The sequence below is a fragment of the Bos grunniens genome, chromosome 18, assembly GCF_055505025.1.
Source record: "Bos grunniens cultivar Pamir isolate PY7600 chromosome 18, Bosgru_T2T1.0, whole genome shotgun sequence".
Classification (NCBI taxonomy): domain Eukaryota; kingdom Metazoa; phylum Chordata; class Mammalia; order Artiodactyla; family Bovidae; genus Bos; species Bos grunniens.
The window spans coordinates 59,334,579-59,362,177 of record NC_141182.1 but is presented as its reverse complement, the minus strand read 5'-3'; the positions used below and the strand labels follow the sequence as shown (position 1 = coordinate 59,362,177).

The window sequence follows — 27,599 nt, the reverse complement described above, 5'->3', positions numbered from 1 at the left end:
TTGGTGAGCAAGGCCCATAGCTTTATTTTTAACAGGGGCTTTTATACCCTAAGTTACACATAGAGGATAATAGGGGATGCAAAGTCAGCAGTCTTTGATTCTTATCAAAAACCAGGGTTTCTTTCCTGCAAATTTATCGTATACAAATGGTTTAGGTGATTTACATCATCTTCTGGCCAGAAGGCCTACTAACATTTTATGACTCTTGACAAGGACTTATCAACAAAGACTTATTTTCTCTAAGAGTAATTATTTTAAGGTTTGGCGCCATCTTCCAAAGATAAAATTGCATTCCTATAGGGCGGATGTGTAATGGGTTTACAACAAAGGAAAGAATTTATTACCTTAAGGGTCTAAAGTTACTAACACCAAGGCCACTACTTATTTTTTCTATATACCAACTATTAATTAATACATATTCAAGGATACAATTTAGGGGATGTGAAAACTTGGCAACAAACATTGACTCATCAATGAAATCCTTTACTAGTTTATTCTGACAGTTTCTAACTCTCTGAGAGGCTCTAAGCTATTTGAATATCTTAAGCTTCCCATGCCTCTCGAGGCTGGGAGACTGTAAACAATCGTATGCATAGCTGCAGGAGTCCGGGTAAACTTGTCAGGCGAGTTAGAGAGCCATCTGAGGGGTTTGGATTTAAACACTCCTAATTGCCCAGGAACTTTATTAATTGGAGCTGTAAGTTAACTCTTTGACAGAGAGAGCGCGATGGTGGTAGGGGACAGCCCCCAGTAAAGTCAGAGATGAGAGCACAAAGCAATAAAGTAGGCAGACTCTGGTTTTTTTGGGGGGTAGATGCTCGAGAATATCCGGGCGGACTCCTGAGGCTCGATCCCGCCTTTGCGTATGCCGAGCCTCCTTCCTCATGACCTTTGTCACGAGTGGAATGCCTCACCGGCTCCTGGCAAGTCCCTGGTAACTGTCCCTCTCCTACGAAAAGCCCAGTCCTTTTAACATCTTACCTAATCTGTTCAAGGTCACTTGGTAGAACATTATGTTTTATAACAGGCTGGACTATGTACGGAAGGGCTTCCTGATCCTACTGACCATGATGAGTCATGTCCTAGTTTTACATTATTTTCTGCTCTCCCTGTTGCTAAATCACACATACTATTGAATTTCGTAATTCAGGCTATGTGTTTTTCCAGGAAACACGGATGTGAATGAATTGTATCTAATGAAGTCAGCCCCTTCATCTCACTGATTCCTTCCCTGGGACCATTATGAAATGCATGTAGCAAATGCATTTGATCAATGTATTACCAAAGTGAAGATCTTAGAGCTCACCACACAACAGGCCATTAACTGAGAGGCTACTTGTTGGGCAAGGAATAGTGACTTTATTCAGAAAGCCAGGAGACCAAAAAGATGGTGGGCTACTGTCCCAAAGAATTATCTTTGCTGAGTTAGAATTCGGGTTTCTTTTACACGAAAAGAACTTACTGCAATTGCTGAGTACCTGAACTAAAGTCATCAGAGACTAAATATAGTGAAAAAGGTAAAGGATTTGCCACAATCACTGAATCTGGGAAGTATGGCTCCACTATGTTCCTATCTTGTGACTTTTGGGTAAGATCCTCGCCACACACATTACATTGCTGTGTGTTTTCTCCAGGATAAATACTCTGATACTACTGTGTGAGATGTGAGCAGTGAGGATAGGGTTTTGTTTTTCGCTCCTCCCCCCCCCCCACATTTGTGGAACTGGTGAGGAATCTTTCTAGAATGAATTCATGTTCTAAAGACCTGACTAAGAGATACATATATATCTGGCTTCTATCCAGTATGAATTTTCTCATGAAGCCTAAGATGTTGCCAGACTCATGATATTTGTATGATTTCTCAGTAGTGTGAATTCTCTGACCAACAGTAGGGTGTAAATTTTGAACTTTGAATTTTGTAGACTTCTAACATATACCACATTCACATGAGTTTCTCTCATGTATGGATTTTCTGATGTTTAGTGAGTGCTGAGACCTGAATAAAGGATTTTCCACACTCGAAACATTTGAAAGGTTTCTCTATATGTATTCTCCGATGACTTGTAAGGTGTGAATTTCGACTGAAGAACTTGCCACACTCATCACATCTGAAAGGTCTCTCTCCAGTATGAATTCTCCAGTGAAGTCGAAGATGTGGTTTTTGACCGAAGACTTTTCCACACTCATCACATTTGTAAGGTTTCTCACCAGTATGAACTGTCTGATGACTTAAAAGGATTGACTTTACACGAAAGGCCTTGCCACACTCATCACATTTGTAAGGTTTCTCTCCAGTATGAAATCTCTTATGACTTATGAACTGTGAAGGTTGACTAAAGTGCTTGCCACACTCATCACATTTGTAAGGTTTCTCTCCAGTATGAACCCTCTGATGACCAGCAAGGTGTGCATTTCGGCTGAAGACTTTGTCACATATATCACATTTAAATAATTTCTTTCCTGTATGAATTTTCTGATGTCTCTTGAGATTTGAGCTGTCAGTAAAGGTTTTGCCACACTCATTACATTGGTAACTTCTCTTTCTTGCAAGGATATTCTGATGACTTACAAGGAATGAATTCTGACCAAAGATTTTACCACATACATCACATTTATGTAAGTTTGCTCCTGAGTGGGTTATCTGATGTCTAGCAAGGGTGGAGCTATCATTAAAGGTTTTGCCACACTCATTACATTTGTAACATTTCACTTCAGAATGAATTTTCAAATGACGTGCAAGCTGTGAACTTTGATCAAACAATTTGTCACATACTTCACATTTATGTGATTTCTCTCTTATATGGATGGCCTGATGTTTAATGAGGTATGAGCCCTTAAGATAGGCTTTCCCACACTCATTACATTTGTAAGGTTTTTCCCTCTGTGCTTTGAGGTCTTGTGTTACTACTGAAGGATTCATGAAATCATTCCCATATATATTAGAAACAGTGGTTCTTTGAAGTGGTGAAAATGAGAAACTGTTGTTGACAGACCTCTCAACTTCATAATATTCAGAAATTATCCCGCCAGTTTGAAATATCTGCAGTTTATCCTGAAAGTTAAATCCAAGCCTGTTTCCAAAGGGCTCGATCCCTGCATTCTTTCTATCATGCAAATCTCTTCCATCAGGCACATTTCCATTAAGGCCAACAGGTGTTCCTTTGTAATTTCTTTTGTCATCTCTCCCCTGACACTCAAAGTCACACGTATTTTCCTGACTTTCCCAAAGATGAAAGCATTCGATTTCACAGCTTTCAGGTCTTCCCAGCATCAATGTTTGGAATGTTTCTCGTTTATCACTGGTCGCTTTGGGTTGTAAATGCTTGATCACATGTGTAGGAGAGATATCTACAAGATAAAAAGAACCACAGGTATCCTGCTCACAATAATTCAAATAAATCTTTCATGTTGAATATATATTACACCAAAAGTAATACTTACACCAAGTTATGAAACACCACAATGATGACCTTAAGTTTCTACAAACACTAAAGTAATAGAATACTTAACTTAAGAAAGCATGATAACATAAATTCACTGTTAAGGTAGCCTAGTTTTAAAAACCATATACCAAACACACTCACATTGGACAATCTTAGGCCAACTCTCAAAAACAGGGTATTTTTCTACCAGGACCCCTAGGAACGTATCAATCAACAGTTGTTTCAAATTGAAAAGAAAAGTATTATACTATCATTGTATTCTGCATACTTACTGTACATAAATAAATTCTAAACAATGTATTATATATTATAACAGTAAATAATCCAAAACCAAGCTTACCCAATTAATAATTAACTATTCATAATTGGTTGTTTACAATTGAAAACAAATGAGAAAATGAAGAATATGACTAAAACAATTTTTTGCAAACAACACAATTTTCTATATCTGCTACAGAACTACGTACGCAAAAAGAAAAGGCATTTTACAATGTTACCAAGTAGTATGTGTCAGCTGTATTGCAGAATACTGCTAAATGACACATAAATTAAGACGTAAAATATTCACCAGTTTTCTAACAGCCAATAACCAAAGCAATCCCCACCTATGTTGTTCAGTCGATCAGTCGTGTTTGACTCTTTGCGACCCCGTGGACTGTAGCCCACCAGACTCCTGTCCGTGGGATTTCCCAGGTAAGAATAATGGAGTGGGTTGTCATTTCCTTCTCCATGGGATCTTCCTGACTCAGGGATCAAACCTGCATCTTCTGCATTAGCAGGGAATTCTTTACCACTGAGACACCCAGGAAGGCTTATCTCTAGCCATGCACTATTCTTAATTACCTGGTTTAATGGCACCAAAATATAATAAAGTGAGTGCTTTGTGTATTTATTGACTAGGGTCAGACACAATATTGCTGAAAAATGTTGCAAGTGAAAAGCATACAAGATATAATGTAGTTGAGGTTTGACAGAAAACAAAATTCTATAAAGCAATTATCCTTCAATTAAAAAATTAATAAAATTTTAAAAAGATATAATGTAGATAAAGTCATATCATAAAGAACATGACAGAATATAGATATTAGCTTTAAGTAAATTTTGAGTATTTACTATAAAACATGTATTACTGTAATACAACTGACGGCACTAATTTGCTTTAAAAGGCTTGAAGTAAAATAACATGTTTTTCTCTAATCAGAGCAGGAGACACACCCAATTGGCGCACTAAGTGGTAAGAGAACCAGGATATGAATCTGAACCTACAGACTGAGAAAACTTATTTGTAAACATGACCACCCACCGAATGAATAGACTAGAAAATATTTTAAAAAAAAAACATACAAGGAACTTAGAAAGAAAATATCAAGGAAGATACAAGAGAGAAGTACTCTGTTTAACTATTATTTAACCATCCCATCTCGAAATGGTTTGTGAGCCATCATGGATGTACAGAGTGATTTAGGTCATGTCCTGAGAAACTTGTTCAATAAATGACCAGATATTATCTTTACTGTAAGTGTATGTAGAAGGTGGAGGGATGTGATAGGTAAGAACAATGTTTCCATCCGTATCAAGGTACTATGTGAGGAATGGTCAGGACTAAGAAAGGGCCTGTGTGGAGCATAGGGTACACAGGTTTATGTCAGATATCAGCTTGTGACTGCATGTCTTTGGGAAAATAACTGAGAGCACAAACTACTATACTGACCTTAAAAGAAAAGAACTGGTTCAGCAAGTTTATGGGCATTATACTATGGGTATGGGACAGAAACAAGAGAGATTTTAAAAGTGACTGTGATATATGGAGAAAGGAGGATAATACCTGTTATACTATTTACAATGGAATGTATCCAACTGTGAATTTTATAAGTTACAATGGAATGCTTATATTCAAGAAAAACATACACAATATTCCAGGATATTGTGTAAGAATCTTATCAGCAGAAGTCAGAAGGAAAATCCAGGAAAAGCCTATCTAAATCTGGGTTCCTCTGCCAAGTATGATTAACCTCTCTACTGGACATTTATTTTGTTTCTTCTTCCACACAGGTTCATCTCAAGATCGAGGAGTATCAAAGAAAAGGAGGGATTGAAACTGACTCTGCAGGACCTTCCCAGTTACAAAAGCCTTTCTGAGGCATCCAACTCCTTTTTGTAGAAAAAAGCTTTATTCTCCTAGACCTTCTCTGAGTTCAAAAGAGCAGATTCAGTTACTAACACATAAAAGGATCATACCATAATCAAGTGGGATTTACTGCAGGGATACAAGATTTCTCAATATCCACAAGTTAATCAGTATGACACATCACAACAGTTGAAGACTAAAAACCATATGATGATCATTAGATGCAGAAAAGGTTCTGACAAAATTCAAGTGCCATTTATGATAAAAACCCTTCAGAAAGTCAGCACAGATGGACCCCACCTCAACATAATTAAGACTGTATATGTCAAACACACAGCTAACATCATACTCAACAGGGAAACACTGAAAGCATTCCCCTTAACAACATGAATAAGACAAGAATGTTCACTATTGCCACTTTTACTGAACACATTTTTGGAAGTCCTAGCCACAACAATCAGAAAAGAACAAGAAATAAAAGGAATTCAAGTAAAAAAAAAAAAAAAAAAGAAGCTAAACTGTCACTATGATGCTACACACAGAAAATCCTGAAGATGCCACCAGATGACTACTAGACCTCATCAATGAACAGAGTCAACTTTCTGGATACAAAATATATAGAATACTGCTGCATTTCTATACACTAATAATGATATATCAGAAAGTAAAATTAATGCAACAATCCCATTCACCATCTCATAGAAAATAATAAAATTCTAAGGAATAAACCTACGTAAAATGTCAAAAGAACTGTACTCATAAAACTATAAGATGCTGATGACTGATACCAAAGATGACACAAACAGATGGAAACATATACCATGTTCTTGGATTGAAAGAAGTAACATTGTCAAAATGACCATACTATCCAAGGCAATCTACATATTCAATGCAACCCTTATGAAATTAACAATGACATATTTCATAAAACAAAGAAAAACTTCATTTGTACCAAATACAAAAGACTCTGATAACTAAAATGATCTTGAGAAGGAATAACAGAGCTGGAGGAATCATGTTCCTTGAGTTCAGACTACACTACAAACTTACAGTCAACAAAGTGAAAGTGAAGTCGCTCAGTCATATTCGATTCTTTGTGACCCCATGGACTGTAGCCTATCAGGTTCCTCTGTCCATGGGATTTTTCAGGCAAAAATACTGAAGTGGGTTGCCATTTCCTTTTCCAGGAGATCTTCCTGACCCAGGGACTGAACCTGGGTCTCCTGCACTGTAGGCAGATGCTTTACCCTCTGAGCCACCAGGGAAGTGGTATGATAATGGCACAAAACAGAAACACAGATCGGTAGGACAGGATAGAAAACCCAGAAATAAACCAATTTACTTATAGTCAATTATTCTATAACAAAGGAGGAAAGAATATAGAATGAAGAAGTCGCTTTAATAAGTGATGCTGGGATAAATGGATAGTTAGATGAAAAAGAATGAAATTACAACATTCTCTAACACCACATACAAAAATAAACTCAAAATGTATTAACCATATAAATGCAAGACCAGATACTATAAAATTCATAGTGGAAAACAAATGCAAAACACTGACATAAATGTCAGCAAAATTTTTTTTGATCTATCTCTTACAGTCATGGTAATAAAAGCAAAATCAAACAAATGAGACCTAATTAAATTTAAAACCTTTTTGCAAAGTAAAGGAAACCAAAAAAAGAACAAAAATACAAGTTTTGGACTAGGAGACTATATATGCAAATAATGCTACCTATAAGGGATTTATTTCCAAAATATACAAACAGCTCATACAGCTTAATATCAAAACAAACATACAACCCAGTCAAAAACTGAGCAGAAGATCAAAACAGATATTTCTCCAAAGGACACAAATAGATGGCCAACATCACCTAAAAAGGTGTTCAACATCTCTAATTATGAGAGAAATGCAAATCAAAACCACAAAAATGTATCACCTCACACTGGTCAGAATGACCACCATCAAACAGTCTACAAACAATAAATGCTTGAGAGGGTGTGGAGAAAAGAGAACCCTCCTACACTGTTGGAAGGAACATAAATTGGTACTGCCACTTTGGAGAATAGCATGGAGGTTCCATAAAGAACTAAAAATACAGCTATCACGTGAACCAGCATTTCCAATCCTGGGCATATATCCAGAAAGGATAATAACCAATTCAAAATGATTCATGCACCCCAATGTTTTTAGCAGCACTATTTATACCAGGCAAAACATAGCAGCAACCTAAATGTTCACTGACAGACAAAGGGATAAAGAATATGTGGTACATATATACAAGGGAATATTGTGAAGTGAAAGTAGCTCAGCCGTGTCCAACTCTTTAAGGCCCCATGGCCTGCAGCCTGCCAGACTCCCCTGTCCATGAAATTCTTCAGGCAACAACACTGGAGTGGGTTGCCACTTCCACAGCATAAAATACAATGAAGTAATGCCTTTTCCAGCAATATAGACAGACTTAGGGATTATTCTAAGTGAAATCAGACAGAGAAAGACAAATATCATAGGATATTATATGTTGAACTGAAATAAATGATACAAATGAACTTATTCACAAAATAAACTCACCAGCATAAAATACAAACTTATGGTTACCAAAGGGGATAGTGCAGGATGGCTGTAGGGGCTGGAAAGGGAGAGATAAATTAGGAGTCTGAATATATACAAACTAATATTTATACAAAATAGATAAACAACAAGAACCTACGATATAGCTCAGGGAACTATATTAAGTATCTTGTAAACTGCTGTATACCTGAAACACGACATTGTAAATTAACTATACCTAAAAAGTGGAGAAGGAAATGGCAACCCACTCCAGTATTCTTGCCTGGAGAATCCCAGGGACAGAGGAGCCTGGTGGGCTGCCATCTATGGGGTCACACAGAGTTGGATACAGCTGAAGCGACTTGGCATGCATGCATGCATGCATTGGAGAAGGAAATGGAAACCCACGCCAGTGTTTTTGCCTGGAGAATCCCAGGGACAGAGGAGCCTGGTGGGCTGCCGTCTGTAGGGCCGCACAGAGTCATACCCTACTGATGCGACTTAGCAGCAGCAGCAGCATCATACCTAAAAAGAAAGGTTAAAACAAAAACAAAACACGTCTTGCGGAGATGTTCAAATGCTGTTTCACAAGGGTGTAAAAACTGCTAAGTGGGGGAAGCAGTCTATGAAACAAGACATGTTGACAAAACTGAATACCCACCAGCAAAAGAATTTACTTGGAACATTATCTTACACTATAGACAAAAATGAACTCAAAATGGTTCAAAGACCTAAACCTAAGTCCCAAATGTATAAAACTCCTAGAAGTAAATGTGTAGGAACTGTTTCTGGAAATTGGACCCACAAATGATTTACCAGATATAACACCAAAAGCACAGGCCACAAATTAAAACCAGATAATAAATTATAAACTACTGTGCATTAAAATGCAGTGAGTTTGAAAAGACAATCAATAGTAAAACAGAAAATATGTGGAAATCATACATCTGATAATAAATGAGTATAAAGAATATATAAAGAATTTTAAGAGGGTCTGATCATCAGTTCCACCATAGGGACCATTCCCCAATCAACCATCCAACGCATTGCAAATACAAAACAGAAACACTAAGAGTAACACAGAAATTTGAACTCAAGGATAAAATAAAAAATGCCTACAATGCACAGAACAACAGTGCAGCCAATAGCCTCATAGATATGAGAATGTGAACCTGGACAAAGTTGTCCTGGGATAAATTACCATAGCATTGACAGAGGCTAAAATATATGGTCTTTGATACACATGAACAACACTGTCACGGTGACCTTGACAGAGTCTCCAAAGCCATAAAATAACCTGGAAAGATGTATTGGGCTCTCGTGATACTTTCTCTGTCATAATCCTAGAACATACTGACCACTCTACTGGATAGCTTCAAGTGGTGACTTTGTACAGAGCAAGAAAATAATATTAGGGATAGTGTCTCCATCACAGTTTTCTGTTACCTAGTAAATCCACCCCACAGCGACTCAGCAGAGGCTGCCAATTAAACATAGGTGGATTATCACAGCAAGGAAACCAGATAAAATTTCAGACCCTCAGGAATATATTTCAAAGATATTTAAGAGGTAAAAGGATACAAAGTAAGGAGAATGTAACATCGGGAACAGCTGACATTCCCAGACCGGGTAGAGCAGCACAAGAGTAAAAATAATACAACATGAAGGTCAGACATTACAGGATCTGGATATGGGACCATGTGCTCGACCTACAGATGGCAAGCTAAGAGCCTGCGAGATTCACATATGCTCCCCTCGTAGGATCTAGGATCAAAAAGACGATCTCTCTATCCACTCTCCTTACATTTTCCTAAGTAACGACCACAGAGGACCCAATCCACCAACTTGTCCCACTCCTAAACAGAAAAAAACAGCCCTTTTGAGATACTCGTTTTTCTTTATACATTGTATTTTTAGCTATTTTTACATCATTCCCCACTGTCCAGAGCTTTTTCTCGTGCTCCAATGTGGAAATACCATTCAGATCCGAAACAGAAATTCTGGGACTCCCCTGGTGATCCAGTGGTTAAGACTCTGCATTTCCAATGCACGGGGTGCAGGCTTGATCCTTAGTCAGTGACATGAAACAGACACAGCATCTGAAGAGGGTCAGTTTAACCTTGAGAAGCTGTATCATGCCCGAGTCACCAGAACTCTCAGATGAAAGACATCAGGGCCTCCCAAGGGGGCACACAGGGAAAATGCAGATACCCAAGGGCAGCTCTGGAAGGAAGTCATCCTCACCCACAGATAGCAGGTTCCTGTAGGTCTCCAGCATCACTTCCCTGTACAAGGCCCTCTGAGCAGGGTCCAGGAATTCCCACTCCTCCTGAGTGAATTCGATGGCCACATCCTCACAGGTCAGTCGTTCCTGAAATGAAACCACATGTCACCAAAAGGGCCATGAAAAGTTCTCATTTTCATGCAAAAGAGAAAGGGTAGTAAGGGGTAAGGATTGACTTGGTTCAAGTATGTGTTCTAACAGATCCATGCAGGGGTATCTGGAGAAATTATGGATCTCTAATTTTAATTTCTTATGCTTTTTCCTAAGACCTTATGAAATCCTCCAATTTAATATGGAATTTTCATCATTGTTCAAAATCCATGAAATATATATAAATACAACTCAACAGTGTATTGGCTATACAGAAGTGTCAGATTTTATGTTCTACCCAGTGAGTGCAATTCATTATCTAGATGAGGTACAGCATGAGTGGTGTCTTCAGAGATGACGAAGTCCATGGCACTCCTAATGGGAAGGTCAAAATTTTCAGTTATGATGTTGATAACAGCAGCAAGGACCAAAAGTGTCTGAAGGCTTCCTGTTGCTCTAAATTACTGTAATACTACTCTAAACGTTAAATAAATACTTTACAGGCAAGAATCTGTCATCAATGCAATAGCTCATTAAAGAACGATCTGTTTCCACCTTACAGAAGAAAAACTGTGTCACAGACACTCTGAAAAACTCAGCTCAGATCAAGAAGGTAAATGTTACACCAAGCACCTGAACTCAGAAGCTTGGGCTCAGCAACTGAAACTTAAGCATCTAACAGTTAAGTAATACAGAGAACATTCAAAATCCTTTGACAGAAGGCTCCTAAAGAAAACTTGAAAGAAGTCCAAGGTGAGCCTCCTCCCTGCCCCTCTGTCTTGTCTGCATGGGGAGCAGCTCTTGGGCCTTGGGCCTTCATCCCCTGAAAATGGACACCTGTGCCAAATTAGTCTCTACCCTCTCCCTGATTGGGAGAACCTCCCCCCTGTTGAGTGATCACTGTCCGCAGTGGTGGTGAAGGACCAGAGACACTGACTGATGAGAGCCAGAGCAGCTTGGTAGCCCCAGGTCCCCGGACCATCTCACTTATTCCTAGCCACATCTTCCAAACTAGTGCCATTTCAAGGGACTCTGACACAGCAGACAAGTTCCCTGGAGCTGGAGCTGCCACAGCAGGGGTGGCTGGCTCCGGGGCTGGAAGTGGGACTGTGTTCAGGAGCTTCACCGCTGTTGTGTCAGGAACCCTTCTCTGAAACAGTAGCTCTTCTACACCATGGGCTTGGCCCTCTCAAAGGCCATGGGGCTGTTTTGCTTGATGGTGGTCTAGCTCATCTTCTTCACGATGTGAAGGAGCTGTTTCCACCTCCCATAGTTCTTTCTTCTGTGTCTGCCCTGTATGTTCCCTTTCCTGTAACTCCCCAGGCAGCCTGGGAAAAGTGGTGGGCTCACGGTTTCACAGAAGGAAAACAAATAAATATTGTATTAATATGAAAAAAAAAAAAAAAAAAAGTCCAAGGTGAACAATGTGGAATGGCATGAAAGGTCATTATAGATGTGGATACAGAAACACAACTGTTAGTCATTTACTACTTAAAACACTAACAGGATTGTTTAGAAAATTTCAAGGCCACAGATTATACTGATAACATAATTTCAACTGAAAAAAAAGGTGATATGTAGTTTTTAAATCATAATGTCTTCTATCTAAACCACAGACTTGCACATGCATGCATACATATCTATAAAAAATTAACTGAAATGAGAGGATTCATCTCTTGACAGATTTATTAGACAATTTTATATAATCCACATGTATTTTTTATTCACATGTATTTCAGCATCTTTCAGACAATAAAAATGTATTTTTTGTACTCAGCTGAGTTTGTTAACAGGCTTCTATACTAGGCTACCAAAAGAAAACTGGTAAAAACAATAAAAAAAAAAAACCTGAATTCAATTCATAATAAAATTACCATATACAAAACTACAAATACAATTTTATCCATTTAAATTTACATAGCAAGACATTAACAGAAGCCAAAGACTTTCTTTGCTTTTTTTTCCATCAATAAAACAGTGATTTGAAATTAGAAGAGTCATTAGATTATGACAAAAAAAAATTATCACAATAGTAAAGTAAAACACTTCTTGGAGAATTAAAAATCATGGCAAAAAGAATATGGGAAAAAATAGTTATTAAGCAAGACTATCTCAAGAAACATCATGATGGGAAGGAAGCATTCAATACATTCCTTCTGAAATTACAGTGGCATGAAAGGAGCTGTCCAGGGTGCCTGTCTTTCACCACCATACGATGCGCATGGGCAGGGGCCACTAGAACAAGTAACAGGAAAAACACAGGGCAAGAGACACAGAGTTTGTCAGAGTTGAAACAAGTAGTATTCACAAACCTAAGGACATGGAACGGTGAAAAGTGAAAGGATGGAAAAGACAGTCCATCCTAAAGAGAGCAGGGGAGACTGTTATATCAGACAAAATAAACTGAAGGAAAAAAAAAAGTGCAATGAGATAAATTGTATAATGATACAATGGTCAATTTACCGAAAAGCTGTAACAAGTAAAAATATATATGCATCTAACATTAGATATCTCAGAAAAATGAAGCAAACATTAAGGGAAAGGAAGACAAATAGTGGCACAGGAATAGTACGAGATTTCAACGCCCAAGTTGAACAGGCATGTACAGATCACACGGCCCAACAAAAGCATAAAACACATGCATCTCAAGGACACATAAAACATTCTCTACGAGACACCACACGTTAGGCCAAAATTAACAACTTTAAGAGACTGATACCATAAAAGTATCTTCCCTAATAACAATGAAATAAACACAAGAAAAAAAGAAAATTCCCCAAATGTGGACATTAAACAACTCACTCTTACACCACAAATGGGTCTAAGAAAAACAATCACATGGAAATTTTTAAATACATGGATGAAAACAAAAAGACAACATTACAAAATTTGTAACACAGAGAGAAGACTGTACTAAAAGGAAAGTCTGAACTGTTAAATGCTTACAGTGAAAAAGAGGAAAGATCTTAAATCCGAACTCTACTTTTAGACTTCTAGGAAGCAGAAAACGGAAAACAAACTAAACTCAAGTTTAGCAGAAGGAAACAGGTAAATATGAAAGATTAAACCAGAGCTAAAATAGAAAGCAGAAAAATATAAAAATCAACAAACCAAGAGTTGATGTTTTGAAAAAACTGTATAGGAAAACCCCACCTAGACTAAGGAAAAGAGAAAAATAGATTCAAATAACTAAAAACAGATATGCAACAGGAGTGATTACAACTGAGGTCAAAGAAAGTTTCTAAAGATAAGGAAGGACTATGACCAATAATGCCTATAATGACAGAATATAGGAGATACTGGCAAATTCTCAGAAACATACAAACTCTTTTACTTATTAAGAAATTAAAAAATTGAGAAGTGTTAAAACTGAAAGTGTTAGCCACTCAGTCGTGTCTGACTCTTTGTGACCTCATGGACTGTAGCCCACAAGGCTCCTCTGTCCATGAATTTCTCCAGACAAGAATACTGGACTAGACAGCCATTCCTTTCTCCAGGGAATCTTCCGACCCAGGGATAAAACCTGGGTCTCCCTCACTGCAGGCAGATTCTTCATGATTTGAGTCACCAGGGAAGCCCATTATAACTAGAGAGATTTGAAAAGTAGTCAGAAACCTCTAAGAAAAATACAGGACCAAATTCTACCAACATTTACAAAAGAATTACCACTAATCCTGCTAATTGTATGGAGCAATCATGATTCTAATAGTTTGATGATTTCCCAAAGACACAAGAAAGGAAAACTAGAAACCAATACTCCTGATGAATACTGATGCAAAATTAAAATACTTGCAAACCCACTTCAACACATTAAAAAGATCTGGAGAAACAGACACAGAAAACAGATGGAGGGGGAGGGGAGGAAGGAGAGGGTGAGATGTATGGAGAGAGTAACACGGAAACTTACATTACCATATATAAAGCAGAGAGCCAATGCGAATTTGCTGAATGACTCAGAGAACTCAAACAGGGGCTCCCTAACAACCTACAGGGGTGGGATAGGGAGGAAGATGGGAGGGAGGGGACATAGGTATACCTATGGCTGATTCATGTTGGTATTTGGCAGAAAACAACAACTTCTGTAAAGCAATTATCCTTCAATTAAAATAAATAAAAAGATCTGACACCATGACCAAGTGGATTTTATTCATATAAGGCAAGGAGAAGTCAACATACAAAAATCAATTAATATGAAACACTACCTTAACAGATTAATGGAAAAAAAAAACAGGATCATCTCGATGCAGAAAAAACCATTCGACAAAAATTTGACAACATTTCAAGATGGAACACTCAACAAACTACAAACAATAAATTATACCAACATCAACATAATAAATGCCATTATGAAAAGAGCACAGCAATGGGGAAAGAATGAAAACTTTTCCTCTGAGGTCAAGAAGAAGGCAAGGATGCACACTCTGCACTACAGTTCAACAAAGCACTGAAACCCTTGGAGCAATTAGATGAGAAAAAGAAATCAAAGGTACCCAAATTGAAAAAGAAGTAAATTTATCTTCTTTCCCACATGACAAAGTTTCATCAGTAAAAATCATAAAGATTACAAAAGAAACATGCTATATCAAAAAAGACTCTTTAATAACCACACAAAGGATCAATCAATCAATTAACTCATTATCAAAACTGCAATAGCAATCTTTGTAGAAGCAGAATAAAACATGGTGAAAGTCACAGAACTATTGAAAGAGCAAACAGCAAAACTCTTGAAGAAGGAAGATGGAGGTCTATTTCAACACCTATTACAAGGTAATCAAGGTGATGTGGTACTGGTATAAAAACAGACAAATAAACCGACTGAACAGAACACAGTACTCAGAAATAATTCTTTGTGTATATGTAAGGTATATTCACAAGGATGTCAAGATACACAAAAGGGCAAGGACAGTCTCAATAACCATGATGCTGAGAAAATAGATATCCACCAGCAAAAGAATGAAGGTGGAATCTTGCTTGCATTAAAGGTTAAAACATCTCTGTGTCAAAGGATTCAATCCACAGAGTGAAAGGACAACCTCTGAAGAATGGAGGTGATGAAAATTTCCACCTGCCAAAGACTTAGATTCATTTCATAGTTTAAATCTGATAATGAACTAAAAAACACTGTTTCACTAATGTCTATTTCTGAACTTTCCATTCTATTAGCATAAGGATTTAAAGAGATTGACCCACATTTTAGTTTGAACTGCCTTAAAAAATCAGAACAAACTGCCCCTAATTGATCTGATTCCCAGATTTTACTGGCTATTGTGCATATTAATACCTGACTTCGACGTGCAGTTTCCTTACCCTGGTTGATAGAGCAGACAGCACATCCAGATGGGCCCTAAGCAATCCCTGACTCCCAACAGCACTAAGACCCTGTCTCCAACCCATGGGTGAGAAGCCCTGCCCAGGATGGTGCCCAGGGGAGCCTCCTCACAAGGGCCAGGCCACCAGGTCATGGGGAGACGGAATCTAAGTGGAGACAACAGGCCCTGAGGGAGGGCCCCAGATGAGTGTGCGTGTACAGGAGTCAGACAGGACACTCCACAGTCAGACACCATTAGCGAGTCCAGAGAAGGGCATTTCAGGAAGGACAGACTAAATATGACCTTACCTGAGAAAGAGCCATGCCTCACTCCTTTTCCTTCCTCTTCTTTAACTTCAGAGCTTCCTCAGGCAACATAAGTCTTCAGAGGTCTATCATGAAAGTTGAAAACATGCTGTTTAATGCTTAGAGTCAACACATCCCCTTCCTGAGCCCCAACCACACACACAAGGAAGCCCTCACCATGAGGAACACACAGGCCCCTGTGGCCACTGTCTCAGGAGGGACTCAGGACAGTCAACTCCCGCAGAGAGACCAACATCGACTTTCCCACACTTTCCGTCGGATCACACTCCCCTCCTGATGAGGCCTCATGTCCACAGCAGCAGGGGACACCTCAGCTGACCAGGCAATCTCCTTCAGGTCACACAGCAGGCCCTGATCCATCCCCAGTCAGAACAGAGCACGCCCTTCTCAGCCCAGATCTCAGCCCACAGGACTGGGAGGACTCAGAGTCAGAGTCCTGATGCTCAGTGAGGGATCCAGATTGGAATCAGCTGGGGCATCTTAAACATTCTCGAGCTGTGGACCAACACAAGTTACCTGAAGGGGAAATCTCTGGTCAGAGGGTACAAAACATGGGTATGCAAATGCTTCATGAATGAAACGTGAAGCCTGGGCTGAGCACCATTCAGAGGAGAAGAGCACCCCCCAACTCTCTTTTTCTTTCCCAGCCTTACTAAGGTGTAACTAACAAAAATGGTATAAACGTACTGTGTACAAAGTGATTATGTGATAGATTCATACACTGAATAATTATTATAGTCGAGTAAGTTACACTTCCACCTATGAATATACTGTATTATTTCTCTCTGGGTGAATTTCAAGGATATAGAAACACTACCGGCAGCATGCAGTACCTCAGATCCCCAGAACTTACTTATTTTACAACTGAAAATCTCTACTCCTTGACTACCAGTGCCCCATTTCCCCCTCCACCCAGCTCCTGGTAACAGCCTTATTACTCGATGGCTCTATGAGTTTGACAAGTCTAGTTTCCACATAGTGTCTGTCCTCTTTTGTCAAGCTTATTTAACTTGGCATAATGTTCTCTAGGTTCATTCATTTTGGCATAAATGCAGGATTCTTGATTTTTATATTTATATATAGAGAAAAAATAGTTCATGAGTATACAGTATATAATAAATATTTCTATACCACACTTTTGTTACCTATTCTTTTGTCAAGAGACATCTGGGCTGTGTCTATGCCTTGGCTACTGCAAATCCAGTCACACTCACGGGACTCCGGACATATCTCTGAAAAACTGATCGCTTTTCCTTTGGATATCTGTCAGAAATGGGTTTGACAGACTGTAGAACTGTTTTATATTAATTTGTTAAGGAACTTCCATTTTATTTTCCAACAAAGCAGTACCATTTACATTACCATCAACAGTGCAGTTAAGATTCCGTGTTTTCTGTACCATGCCTGTGTGTGTGCTTATTTTGTGAGGGACGGGAGTGGATAACAGAGAACCCAGCACTGGCCTGGCAGCAAGAGAGTTGCAGCTTCATCTTCTAGAGGACGAGCCTCCAGGCTGCCCTCTGATTTTTCGGAGCCATCTTCCCCTATGTCATAGGACTTTATGATTCTTCTCAGGTTGGGCCCAGAGATCCCTATCGAGCAGGACCACCTTATAACAAGCATTCTGCAATCTTAACCTTAGTACTCCTAATTTCCCAGTGGGCCTCAAACAAACTTACAAACTTTCATGGTGTACACAGAGCCCATAATGAGCCTCGAACCCTCTTATACAAACACAAAGCATTCCAAGCCCTGATGACTCACGCATGAGGCAAAACACAAAAGAGGACACCCAAGGATCCACAGACACAAGACACCATATTTTCATTTACAGTGAGTGATCCAGGTCAAACATCAAAATCTCCAAAGACTATGAAAAAGAGGGATAATTCCAATGATACACATGGCCCACTGAGACCTCAGCATCTTCCAAGGAAACACTCCAGATTCTCTTGGTATCTTCCCAAATGCACATGAACCTTTCTTCACCAGCAACCCCAAGTACACAATGATAACAAAGTTGATGCAAAAAATGACCTGAAATTTTCCCTGTTACTCTATGGTGCCTGCCTGCTAAAAGAGCCAACAAAAGCCAGGGCGTGGAGTGGATGCTGGGGGCACCTGCTAGAACCAGCCCCTCAAGCCCAAGGCTCCCATCCTCCTGCACCCACAGGTGCCTGTGGGCTCAGCCCAGGCCACAGTTCTAACAGTGGAAAAGACTTCTCCTGGCTGAATTCCACGTCCTTCATTGCTGCTCACGTGTGGTCACGAGTTGTCAAATCAAACCTGTGCAGGCAAGTGTCAGCCTCAGCACTGCTGTCCCAGGAACACGAGCTAAGGCATTGGAACCTTAAACCATTCCATGAGGGCTCTCCAACAAACCTGCTCCCAGGTTCTCCAGCCTGAACTGAGACATTCTTTTCCAACAGATCCACACACCCCTTGTCCCTGCAACTACACTTGGGATGGGCGCATGCTCCATTCACTGGGCTCATCTTGATGCCCCCAAGTACTGCCACAAGCCTCCTGCAGACCCCACCAGGCTCCCTCGGCTTTCCCCATTTGTCTACCTCTCCTCCCTGCATGACTGGACTAAGCAAGACTAAAGCGCACCAGGGTTTCTTGGCAAAGGGGATCACAAGAGGAGTGTCCACGAGCTACCACCCAAAGGACACTGCACGTGCAGTATGGAAACCAAGAGACTGGCCCTCCTGGGAAAGTCTGCCACTACCTGGGGACACTATGGAGTCCACGTACAAAGGCCTTTGAGATGAGGAAGTCTCAAAGCAAGGGTCTCCAGGTCTCACTATCTCCTGTTTTCCCCACCCACACCTACTTGGAAGATATTCTAGCCCTTGCAGGGGGGCGGGCAGCGTCTTCTTCCTGCCCTGTTAGGTTTTGCATTTCTGCTTATCCTCAGCGCACTGAAATCAACAATCGTTGACACTGAGCACATGAACTCCTAGAAAGCAAAGCTGCTGTCCATGATGGTGACTCGTCCTGGATGGACAGAGCTTAGACTGGGGGCTGCAGAAGACGAAACACAGCAGACGAAACATGGGGACATCTTAGTCCACTGCTTGAGGGCACCAGTTCTGTAGGGCTTTTCAGGATTTCCTATATTTCTTGGCTCTTCTTTTGAGTAATTAAGTAGTCACATGGGGTAAAGATCAATTACAGCTGAAATGTCCAGAACATGGGAAACATCTTCATCACCTGCCCTGTTCTCTTGGTCTTCCCTGAGGATTATTCAGCCCAACCCATAGTCCTGTCATCTAAAGACATTTCCGGTATCAGGTACTGCAGCCACGTTGGGAAGAAGAGGAAAACTATGAGCCATAAAAAGAGGGGAACCAGGAAGGACTCAAAATAATCCACGAAGAAGGGCATTAATTTCTGCTGATGGCAACTGATACAGAGGCAATAAACCTGGGTAACATGAGAGAGACTGTTAGGAGGGGATGGCGAGACCTCTCTGAGCCTAGACTTGAAGGGTGACAAAGGGCCTGAGCCAGGGTGACCTGAAGATGAGAAAAGGAACTACAAAGTCAGACAGAAATAGTTTTGGTATTTAGAAACAGAGAAAAGGTAAATGAGACCAGGACAGGCTGAACCACGAGCAAAGGGTCAGCTCCCAGGATGAGGCTGGAGACACTGACAGGGCCCTGAGCTTGACAGAGGGCTGTGGAGCCACAGCAAGGAGTCAAGCTTTTGTCCCAAGAACACATGAAAGCCAGTGGAGGTCTGACGTCAGGGCGTAAAAAAAAAAATCTCCCTTCAGATTTAGCCTTATTCATAGAAGTCATCTGATTCTTAGCCTGTGATCCTGCCTCTATTCTACAGTTTTCCTTTTCGTTTTTCATTGAAGGAGGACTGGGATCTATTTAAAATTCTAATTACCACCAGACACTCCCTCCAACCCAGAACTGCCACACACAGACACACAGCCAATTTGGCTAATCATTTCAGGGGTCAGTGTTGCTCACGCTCAGAGTTTCCGGTCTAGTCTCTCATCTCCATGTTACAAGTAGGCTCCCTCGGGCCAAGAGAGAAGCCGTTTATGAGAAGGTCTGAGCTGAGTGAAGAGAACCAGGTATAACTGAATAATGAAATGGGAGGCTGAAGTGCAAGGGGGCCAAATTTGTCCTTAATGCCCATCCCATTTAACACCAGGAACATCTGTCACGTATCTGAGCAAAAGAAACTTTTCTTTCAAGATTGGGTCAAACTGATATGAAGCAGGTAATTCTTTATTAGAAGACTGCAGTAAAATATTTTAAAAATATAGAATTGCAAATATATATCCACTGGTACAAAAAACATTGTAAGAGGTCAGCTTAGAAATAGGATCTAGCAATCATTTTTATCATGAATAGAGAGGCTCTGTTGGAAGGTTCCAGGTCAATCCAGCCCATCCTTCCTCATTTGCACAGAAAAGTCAAAAAGGGACCTGAGGGAAACATCTTCATATCACATCACAGATCATTTTTCACTGATCATAGAAAATGGAGAAAACATACCATTAGACTAACTAGTTGAACTAGGTGTTTTTTTTTTTTTCTTTTTTTGAAAGGAAAGAATGAAGCATTTTATTTTGTTGGTTTTATTGTGTTAAATGTTCTTTTATTTTCCCCTATCTCAAAGAAATGCCTTTAATTTCACAAGATCTAATGTCATACCTCCATTATTCTCTGGTAAAGAGCTGAGACCAGAAATATCCATTTGTGTGTGCACACATAAACACATACACACAATTCATGTCTTTGGTAAAACCACAGTTGAAAATATGTCTATTTTATTACACGATGTCCCATACATAAAACCCTCCAAGATGTATTTCTCTTTGAATTCAGAGAAAGGGAAGGGAGGTGATCTTTGCTTATTAACTTGTAAAATTTCAGTTTCCTCATTTTTAATTATTTTAATTGGAGGATAATTACTTTATAACATTGTGATGGTTTTTGCCATACATCAACATGAATTGGACATGTATACCCCCATCCTGAACCCCGTTCCACCTCCCTACTCACCCAATCTCTCTGGGTTGTTCCAGAGCACTGGCTTTGGGTGCCCTGCTTTGTGCATTGAACTTGCACTGATCATTCTGTTTTACATATGGTAATATATATGTTTCAATGCTATTCTCTCAAATCATCCCACCCTTGCCTTCTCCCACTCAGTCCAAAAGTCTGTTCTTTACATCTGTGTCTCCCTTTGTTGCCCTGCATGTAGGATTGTTGGTACCATCTTTCTAAATTCCATATATATGCATTAATATACAGTGTTTATCTTTCTCTTTCTGACTTCACTCTGTATTATAGGCTCTAGGTTCATCTACCTCATTAGAACTGATAAACGAGGTGACATTTTTGCTAAGTATGGCACAAAATAGTCTAAGATGATTTACTACTTACCAAAGAAAATTTCAAATGTACGACATGAAGGGAAGAAAGCACTCAGGCAAGGAATGAATCTGAAAAAAATTTGAAAAAAAAAAATTGTGAATTATTTTTAATCTAAAAATCAGGTGTCAAAGTTTAAAAAAACACTGAAAATAATCATATTTAGAAAAGGATGATAAGAGTAGAATCAGATTAGATCAGATCAGTCGCTCAGTCGTGTCCAACTCTTTGCGACCCCATGAATCCCAGCACACCAGGCCTCCCTGTCCATCACCAACTCCCGGAGTTCACCCAGACTCACGTCCGTCGAGTCAGTGATGCCATCCAGCCATCTCATCCTCTGTCGTCCCCTTCTCCTCTTGCCCCCAATCCCTCCCAGCATCAGAGTCTTTTCCAATGAGTCAATACTGGAAACTAAAAAAGCTTATTTCTGAAGTTAAAAATGATTACAGAAACTGAATGAATTAAGACCTATTCCAAGCCACAAAAAGAAAGGAGAAAATGTGAATCCATTAAAAAAAAATAAGTGTTCCTTTAAAAATGCTACCCAATAGTGATACAGTGGATAAGAATCTGCCTGACAATACAGGGGACATGGGTTCTATCCCTGGTTCAGGAAGATCCCACAAGTACAAGCAACTAAGCCTGTGCACAACTACTGAGCCTGTGCTTTAGAACCTGGGAGCCACAATTCCTGAGCCCACGGCACAGAACCGAATACAGCACAGCCAAAAAAATTAAAAAAAAAAAAAAAAAGCTACCACAGAGTGACAAAGTCAGTCATTTCTTGCCCCAGGTCTCTTCTTCCCTGACCTCTATCTTATGATAGGACAAGGGAAGGGGGTCACTCACAACTCAGTGAATCAAGCCACTGCCCCAGGCTCAACAGGGTTTGCAAATGAAAGTCATCGTCTGCCACAAGTAATAAAAAAAGACGGGACTCTCTCTCCCGCGTGCGTGCGCTCTTCTCTCTCTCTCTCTCTTTCTCTCTCACACTCTCCTGATATCTTCTAAATAAAGTAGAGCTGTGACACTGATTTGCCTAAGAGCTGTAGCATGGTTTGTCCAAGACCCGAGAGCTGTGATGCGCCGAGGGCTTTGGTGTCCGTTGCTCCAGGTCTTTGTTGTGACGAGACAGAGAACCGAGGAACATACACTCGCGTGACATCTATCGTGACTCGGAGTGTGTGTTCCTCGATTCTTTGTCTCGTCACAACAAAGATTTGGAGCGATGGACATTAAAGCCTTCGGCGCGTCACGGCTCTCGGGTCTTGGACAAACCTTGCTGCAGCTCTTGGGCAAATCAGTGTTGCAGCTCCGTTTTTATTTATAAGATAGCAGGAGAATCCAAGACTCGAAGAAAAGAGAGTGGAGGAGTGCGTGGGGGGGGGGGGGGCGGAGAGAGAGAGAGAGAGAGAGAGAGAGAGAGTGCGCGTATGCACTCGGGAAAGAGAGTCCGAGAGAAAGCGCTTTGGCTCCTCCTTTTATATGTTTTTCCCCCCACCTGGGCCTGCCCTATGCAAATTGGGCTTAGCCAGGAGTGCTGTTTGTTCTGCCTGAAGTTTTCACTCTGGTCCTCGGATCTTCCTTTGACCTTCCTTGTCTTTTAGCCACTGCCATTTTGGACTCCTTTTCCCTATTCTACCTACCTAACAGTTCCATTGAATTAGAAGAATCTGCCACCTAGTCATTTGGGGGTCTATATATCACTGAATCAAGAAGCGAAGAAAAGAAGTGATTGCTTGGCTCGCTGGTGTGATTGATCCTGATTCCCTAGGGGAGATTGGGATGCTGCTACACAATGAGAGAAGGAGAGCATTTCTGGAGCCCAGGAGAGTCTCTGGGGCACTTCCTTGCCTGGTAGTAAAGGTTAACATAGCAACCGAAGGGGAAAAAAATGCAGCACAGACCTTGAATCGGCAACGAAAGCTTTGATCATTCTACCACGTAAAGAACCCTGACTATCTGAAGTTCTGGCTGAAGACATGGGAAATATGTGATGAGCGGTGGAAGTGGTTCAGAGATGTCAGTTATGGCTTCCTAACCAATTACAGAAATGAGGACTGTTGTAACAGCGTATTTTCTGTTTGTTTTAGGTGTTTGTCTAAGTAACCATTTTATTCCTCTCTCCCTTTCTTTCCATTTTTGTTATTATACAAGTTGTTGGAAGTGAACTTCCCAATTTAGTCTTCTTAAAAATTCTTATTTTTGGCTGTGTTGGGTCTTTGTTGCTGCACTGGGGCTTTCTCTAGTTCTCGAGAGGGGCTACTCGTTAGTTGCTGTGTGTAGTGTTGCTGTTGTGGTTGCCTTCTCTCATTGTGTAGCATGGGTTTTAGAGTGTGCAGGCTCAGTAATTGTGGCGGCTGGGCTTAGTTGTCCCAAAGCATGTGGAATCTTCCTGGACCAGGGATTGAATCTGTGTCCCCTGCATTGGCAGGCGTATTCTTTACCAATGGACCACCAGGGAAGTCCCTAGCACTTCTCTTTAAAAAAAAAATTATTTATTTATTTGACTGTGTTGGGTCTTAGCTGCAGCATGCAGGATCTTCGTTGTGTCATCCAGGATCTTTTGTTGCAGTACCTGGGCTCTCTAGTTGTGGCCGGCATGTTCCAGAGCATGTGGGTTCAGTAGCTCCAGGGCATGTGGGATCTTAGTCTCCAACCAGGGATCAGACCTGCATCCCTTGCATTGCAAGGCGGATTCTTAACCACTGGACCACCAGGGAAGTCCCACACAATTTAGTCTTTTTTTTTTAATACTTGTTTATTTGGCAGCATTGGGCCTTAGTTGTGGTGTATGGGATCTAGTTCCCTGACCAGGGATTGTGGCGTATGGGATCTAGTTCCCTCCCAGGCCCCCTGCATTGGGAGCATGGAGTCTTAGCCACTGGACTACCAGGAAAATCCCTACCATTTAGTCTTTAGATAACAAAGAATTCAGTGGGACTCTGTGTTTGATGAGTAACTAATATAGACAGAGTAGAACATGGTGACTGCTGGCCTGTTTGAGGAACTGTGAGAAACTCTGGGTATAGTCTAAAATGAAAGTGAAGTCACTCAGTCAACTCTTTGTGACCAGGATTTTCCAGGCAATAGTACTGGAGTGGATTGCCATTTCCTTCTCCAGGGGATCTTCCCAACCCAGGGATCGAACCCAGGTCTCCCGCGCTGTAGACAGACGCTTTACCGTCTGAGCCACCAGGGAAGTCTGGGGTGTAGTCTGACTACACCTCAATTCTGCAACTTCACTCCCACTCATAAATCTCCAGTTTCTTAGACGTTTTAAGACAGAGCAGGTAAGACAGAGTATGGTAAGAGTGGTCAAGCAGGTAAGGAAATAAGAGTGATGAGAATTCAGGCTCTATCTAAAGGGAAAAAACAACATTCAGTTCAGCATGATTGTTGCCATGTGATGACCAAATGTAGCTTTAAATAAACAAATACATCACATGGGACAAACAAAAGATGTCTTTCTGGTTGTTTCGGTCTCTACTTTAAAATTAAATAACACACACACACAAAATAAAATAAAATTAAGTCACATGTGCTGTATCCAGCTCTTTGTGGCCCTATGGACTGTAGCCTGCCAAGCTCTTCTGTCCATGGAACTTTCCAGGCAAGAATACAAAAAAAAAAAAAAAGAAAAAAAAAAAGAAAAATAAAAAAAGACACAAGCCTTATAGACAGGAGTTTTGAAATTCTCAGCCTCCTCTGTATAACTAAAAAAATCATCTGTATCCAAACAACTGGCCACACCTGGATGGAGCTTACCCCTCTGTTCACCTATCTCCCTAATTCATCGGAGTCTCAGTGTCTCTTTTTCTCCCCTTCTGCTCTCCTGCTGTTCCTGTCCTATTTCCTCCCTCACACGTGTCCTGTTCCAGGCTGCTGCAATTCGTTCCCCCTCGAAATGCTCTCTTTCCAAACCTTCCTGAGCCTTTCAAAAATCCATACCTATGTCTGCCTCTTTCTTCCCCCATTTCGGCTCCCTCTCTGCGCTCCAGATTACTCCTCTTCTCTCGCTGTGACTCTCCCTTCCTCCCCACTCTCTGGCAGGCCATGTGGCTATGCTTCCTTTCAGCCCCTTTCTTCCTCTGCTCCTTACCTCTTTCTCTGCCAGCACTATGAAACCGGCCACCTCAGATTGAGACTTGAACCCGTGGAGGGTCTCCAACCGGGTGAAAACACAACTCGGGACTCTAACCCAAGAGGCCTGGACTCAAACCCGGCCAAACCCAGTTAGGGACTCTCCACCTCTGACGTCCTTCATTGCCCTTCGCCTCCCCGTTCCCATCACTGATACAGGGCAGTTCTCCCTACGCTGTTTTCCAATTCCTGGAGATCTGGCTTTTTAATTTATTAATACTTCTCTATTTTACTCACTTGGCTATTTTCAAGGCTTAATCTCTTTGACTTGACTATCCCTTTGCAAGTCCCTCAGCCATTCTCAGTGTTCCCATTGGTTCTCCCTGATGCTTTTCTCCTCAGTTGCAGTTATTTCTCTCAGTCCTTCTGACTCTACTTCTCCTGATCCTCCCGCCTCCAGTTATGTACTGAGTGGGCGACAGAACGAGACGCCCCCGGACCGAAGATCACCTTTTCCGACCGAGCTGAACTGGGCATGGAACAGCACTGGCTGTCGCATGGCTGGCCAGGTCACCTATCCTATGCGGGGTGAGGGGACGGGCTGACAGGAAAGCCGGGGAGCGAGGGGGGGGGGAGGGGGGGAGGGGAGGCGGGGAGGGGGGGAGGGGAGGGGGGAGGGGGGGAGGGGAGGGGGGAGGGGGGGAGGGGAGGGGGGAGGGGGGGAGGGGAGGGGGGAGGGGGGGGAGGCGGGGAGCGGGGGGGGGGGGCGGCCTGCGGGGCAGAAGGACCGGCCTGAGGAGACGCGAGGACAGAGGTGCTGGGAGGGAGGGGGCTCAGGAGCGGGGCGGGTTCTCCGGAATCCCGGGACCAGGGAGAGGGCGCGGCCTCTCCGGGAGCGGGGGCGATGGGCTCTGCCTCCAGCGGTCGAGAAGGCGACGCGGCGGGGCGCGACTCCAACTCGCGAGAGAGGGCTTTACTTGACGAGGCCAGAGGTAAGAAAGGGTTTTAAGCAGGAAAATGTCGCCAGAGGCGGTGTCTACGCGGACAGAGGGCCGAAACCGCCTCAAAAACACTTTAAAACCCAAACGAAAATATAACTGGGCCGCAACGGCAGCGGCAGCGTCTATTCGGGGCCGAGCACCGGGTGCCAGGGTTTTCAGGTCGTTGGCAATTCCCACACCATGAGGACGAGTGAGGGGGGCGGAGGTGGGGATTGGAGGGGTGGCGAGCTCTGCAAACTTACTCTAGAAGGAAGCTTAGGCGCCGCTCGGGGATCTCGGCTCCGCGCTCTCCAACTTCCGGCTCTGTGTGAAAGGGCTTTTGGTACTAGAGCCGCGGCTTCCGACCAGGGGCGGGGCGAGCACCGGCTGGCTGTGCGCAGAGTTCGTGGGAGGGGCGGGTCGCGGAGGGGGCCGGGGCCTGTTACCTTGACAGCATTGTTACCGTCTGTAACACTGCTAGGTAAAAGCTTCAAGTTATGTCGGAATCCAAGATACTTCCTCTTAAGACTAAAAGGGTTTATTCTCAATAAAAAGCTGTTTTTCACAGCATGTTGTGCTCAGATCCTGCTAGTGAGGCTGAAGCAATTTACGGATCTGGGAACTTGGGCAGTTCTAGTCTCTATATTACAAACACAAAACTCTCCCTGGGTAGAAATGGGCTATTCCCTACTGACACCCTACAAAACAGCAAACTCAGCATAGTGCTGAGTTCAACAAACTCAGGGTCAGTACCTGGGTGTCTGAGATGGAGGACTTAAGGGATGTGATCATTTGGGTCACTAACCACTGCCTTAAAAAGAGCAAGACAGTTTAAATGATTATAAACTGTGTTATTGTTTCTGTTATCCAACGTGTTTTAATTATTTCCCTTTCTAAACCCAACTCTTTAAACAATGACATAAAAGGGGGTTGTATAAGCAACTCTTACAATGACAAATATCATGGTGTACGTCCGAGGTCACGGACAGAAGCCGGGAGG

The 27,599-nt window shown here is 41.6% G+C and overlaps 1 protein-coding gene and 1 pseudogene across 2 annotated transcripts; one reads left to right on the top strand and one right to left on the bottom strand.

Annotated features, from left to right (window-relative positions):
- Positions 1 to 26,929, bottom strand: LOC147354450 (uncharacterized). Of its 2 annotated transcripts, XM_086354133.1 has the most exons (6): positions 26,863 to 26,929; positions 21,546 to 21,604; positions 16,114 to 16,196; positions 10,367 to 10,493; positions 8,144 to 8,201; positions 1 to 3,348 (listed from the first exon to the last, which is right to left on the bottom strand). In XM_086354133.1, exon 6 carries the CDS (start codon positions 3,269 to 3,271, stop codon positions 1,958 to 1,960), a length of 1,314 nt encoding a protein of 437 aa, XP_086210259.1. In that variant the 5' UTR covers positions 3,272 to 3,348; positions 8,144 to 8,201; positions 10,367 to 10,493; positions 16,114 to 16,196; positions 21,546 to 21,604; positions 26,863 to 26,929; the 3' UTR covers positions 1 to 1,957. The 2 variants fall into 2 exon arrangements, with proteins under 2 accessions (XP_086210259.1, XP_086210258.1); XM_086354132.1 differs by lacking the exon at positions 8,144 to 8,201.
- LOC147354451 (ATP synthase F(0) complex subunit C2, mitochondrial pseudogene) lies at positions 11,326 to 11,724 on the top strand (annotated as a pseudogene).
- Positions 26,930 to 27,599: the final 670 nt, after the last annotated feature.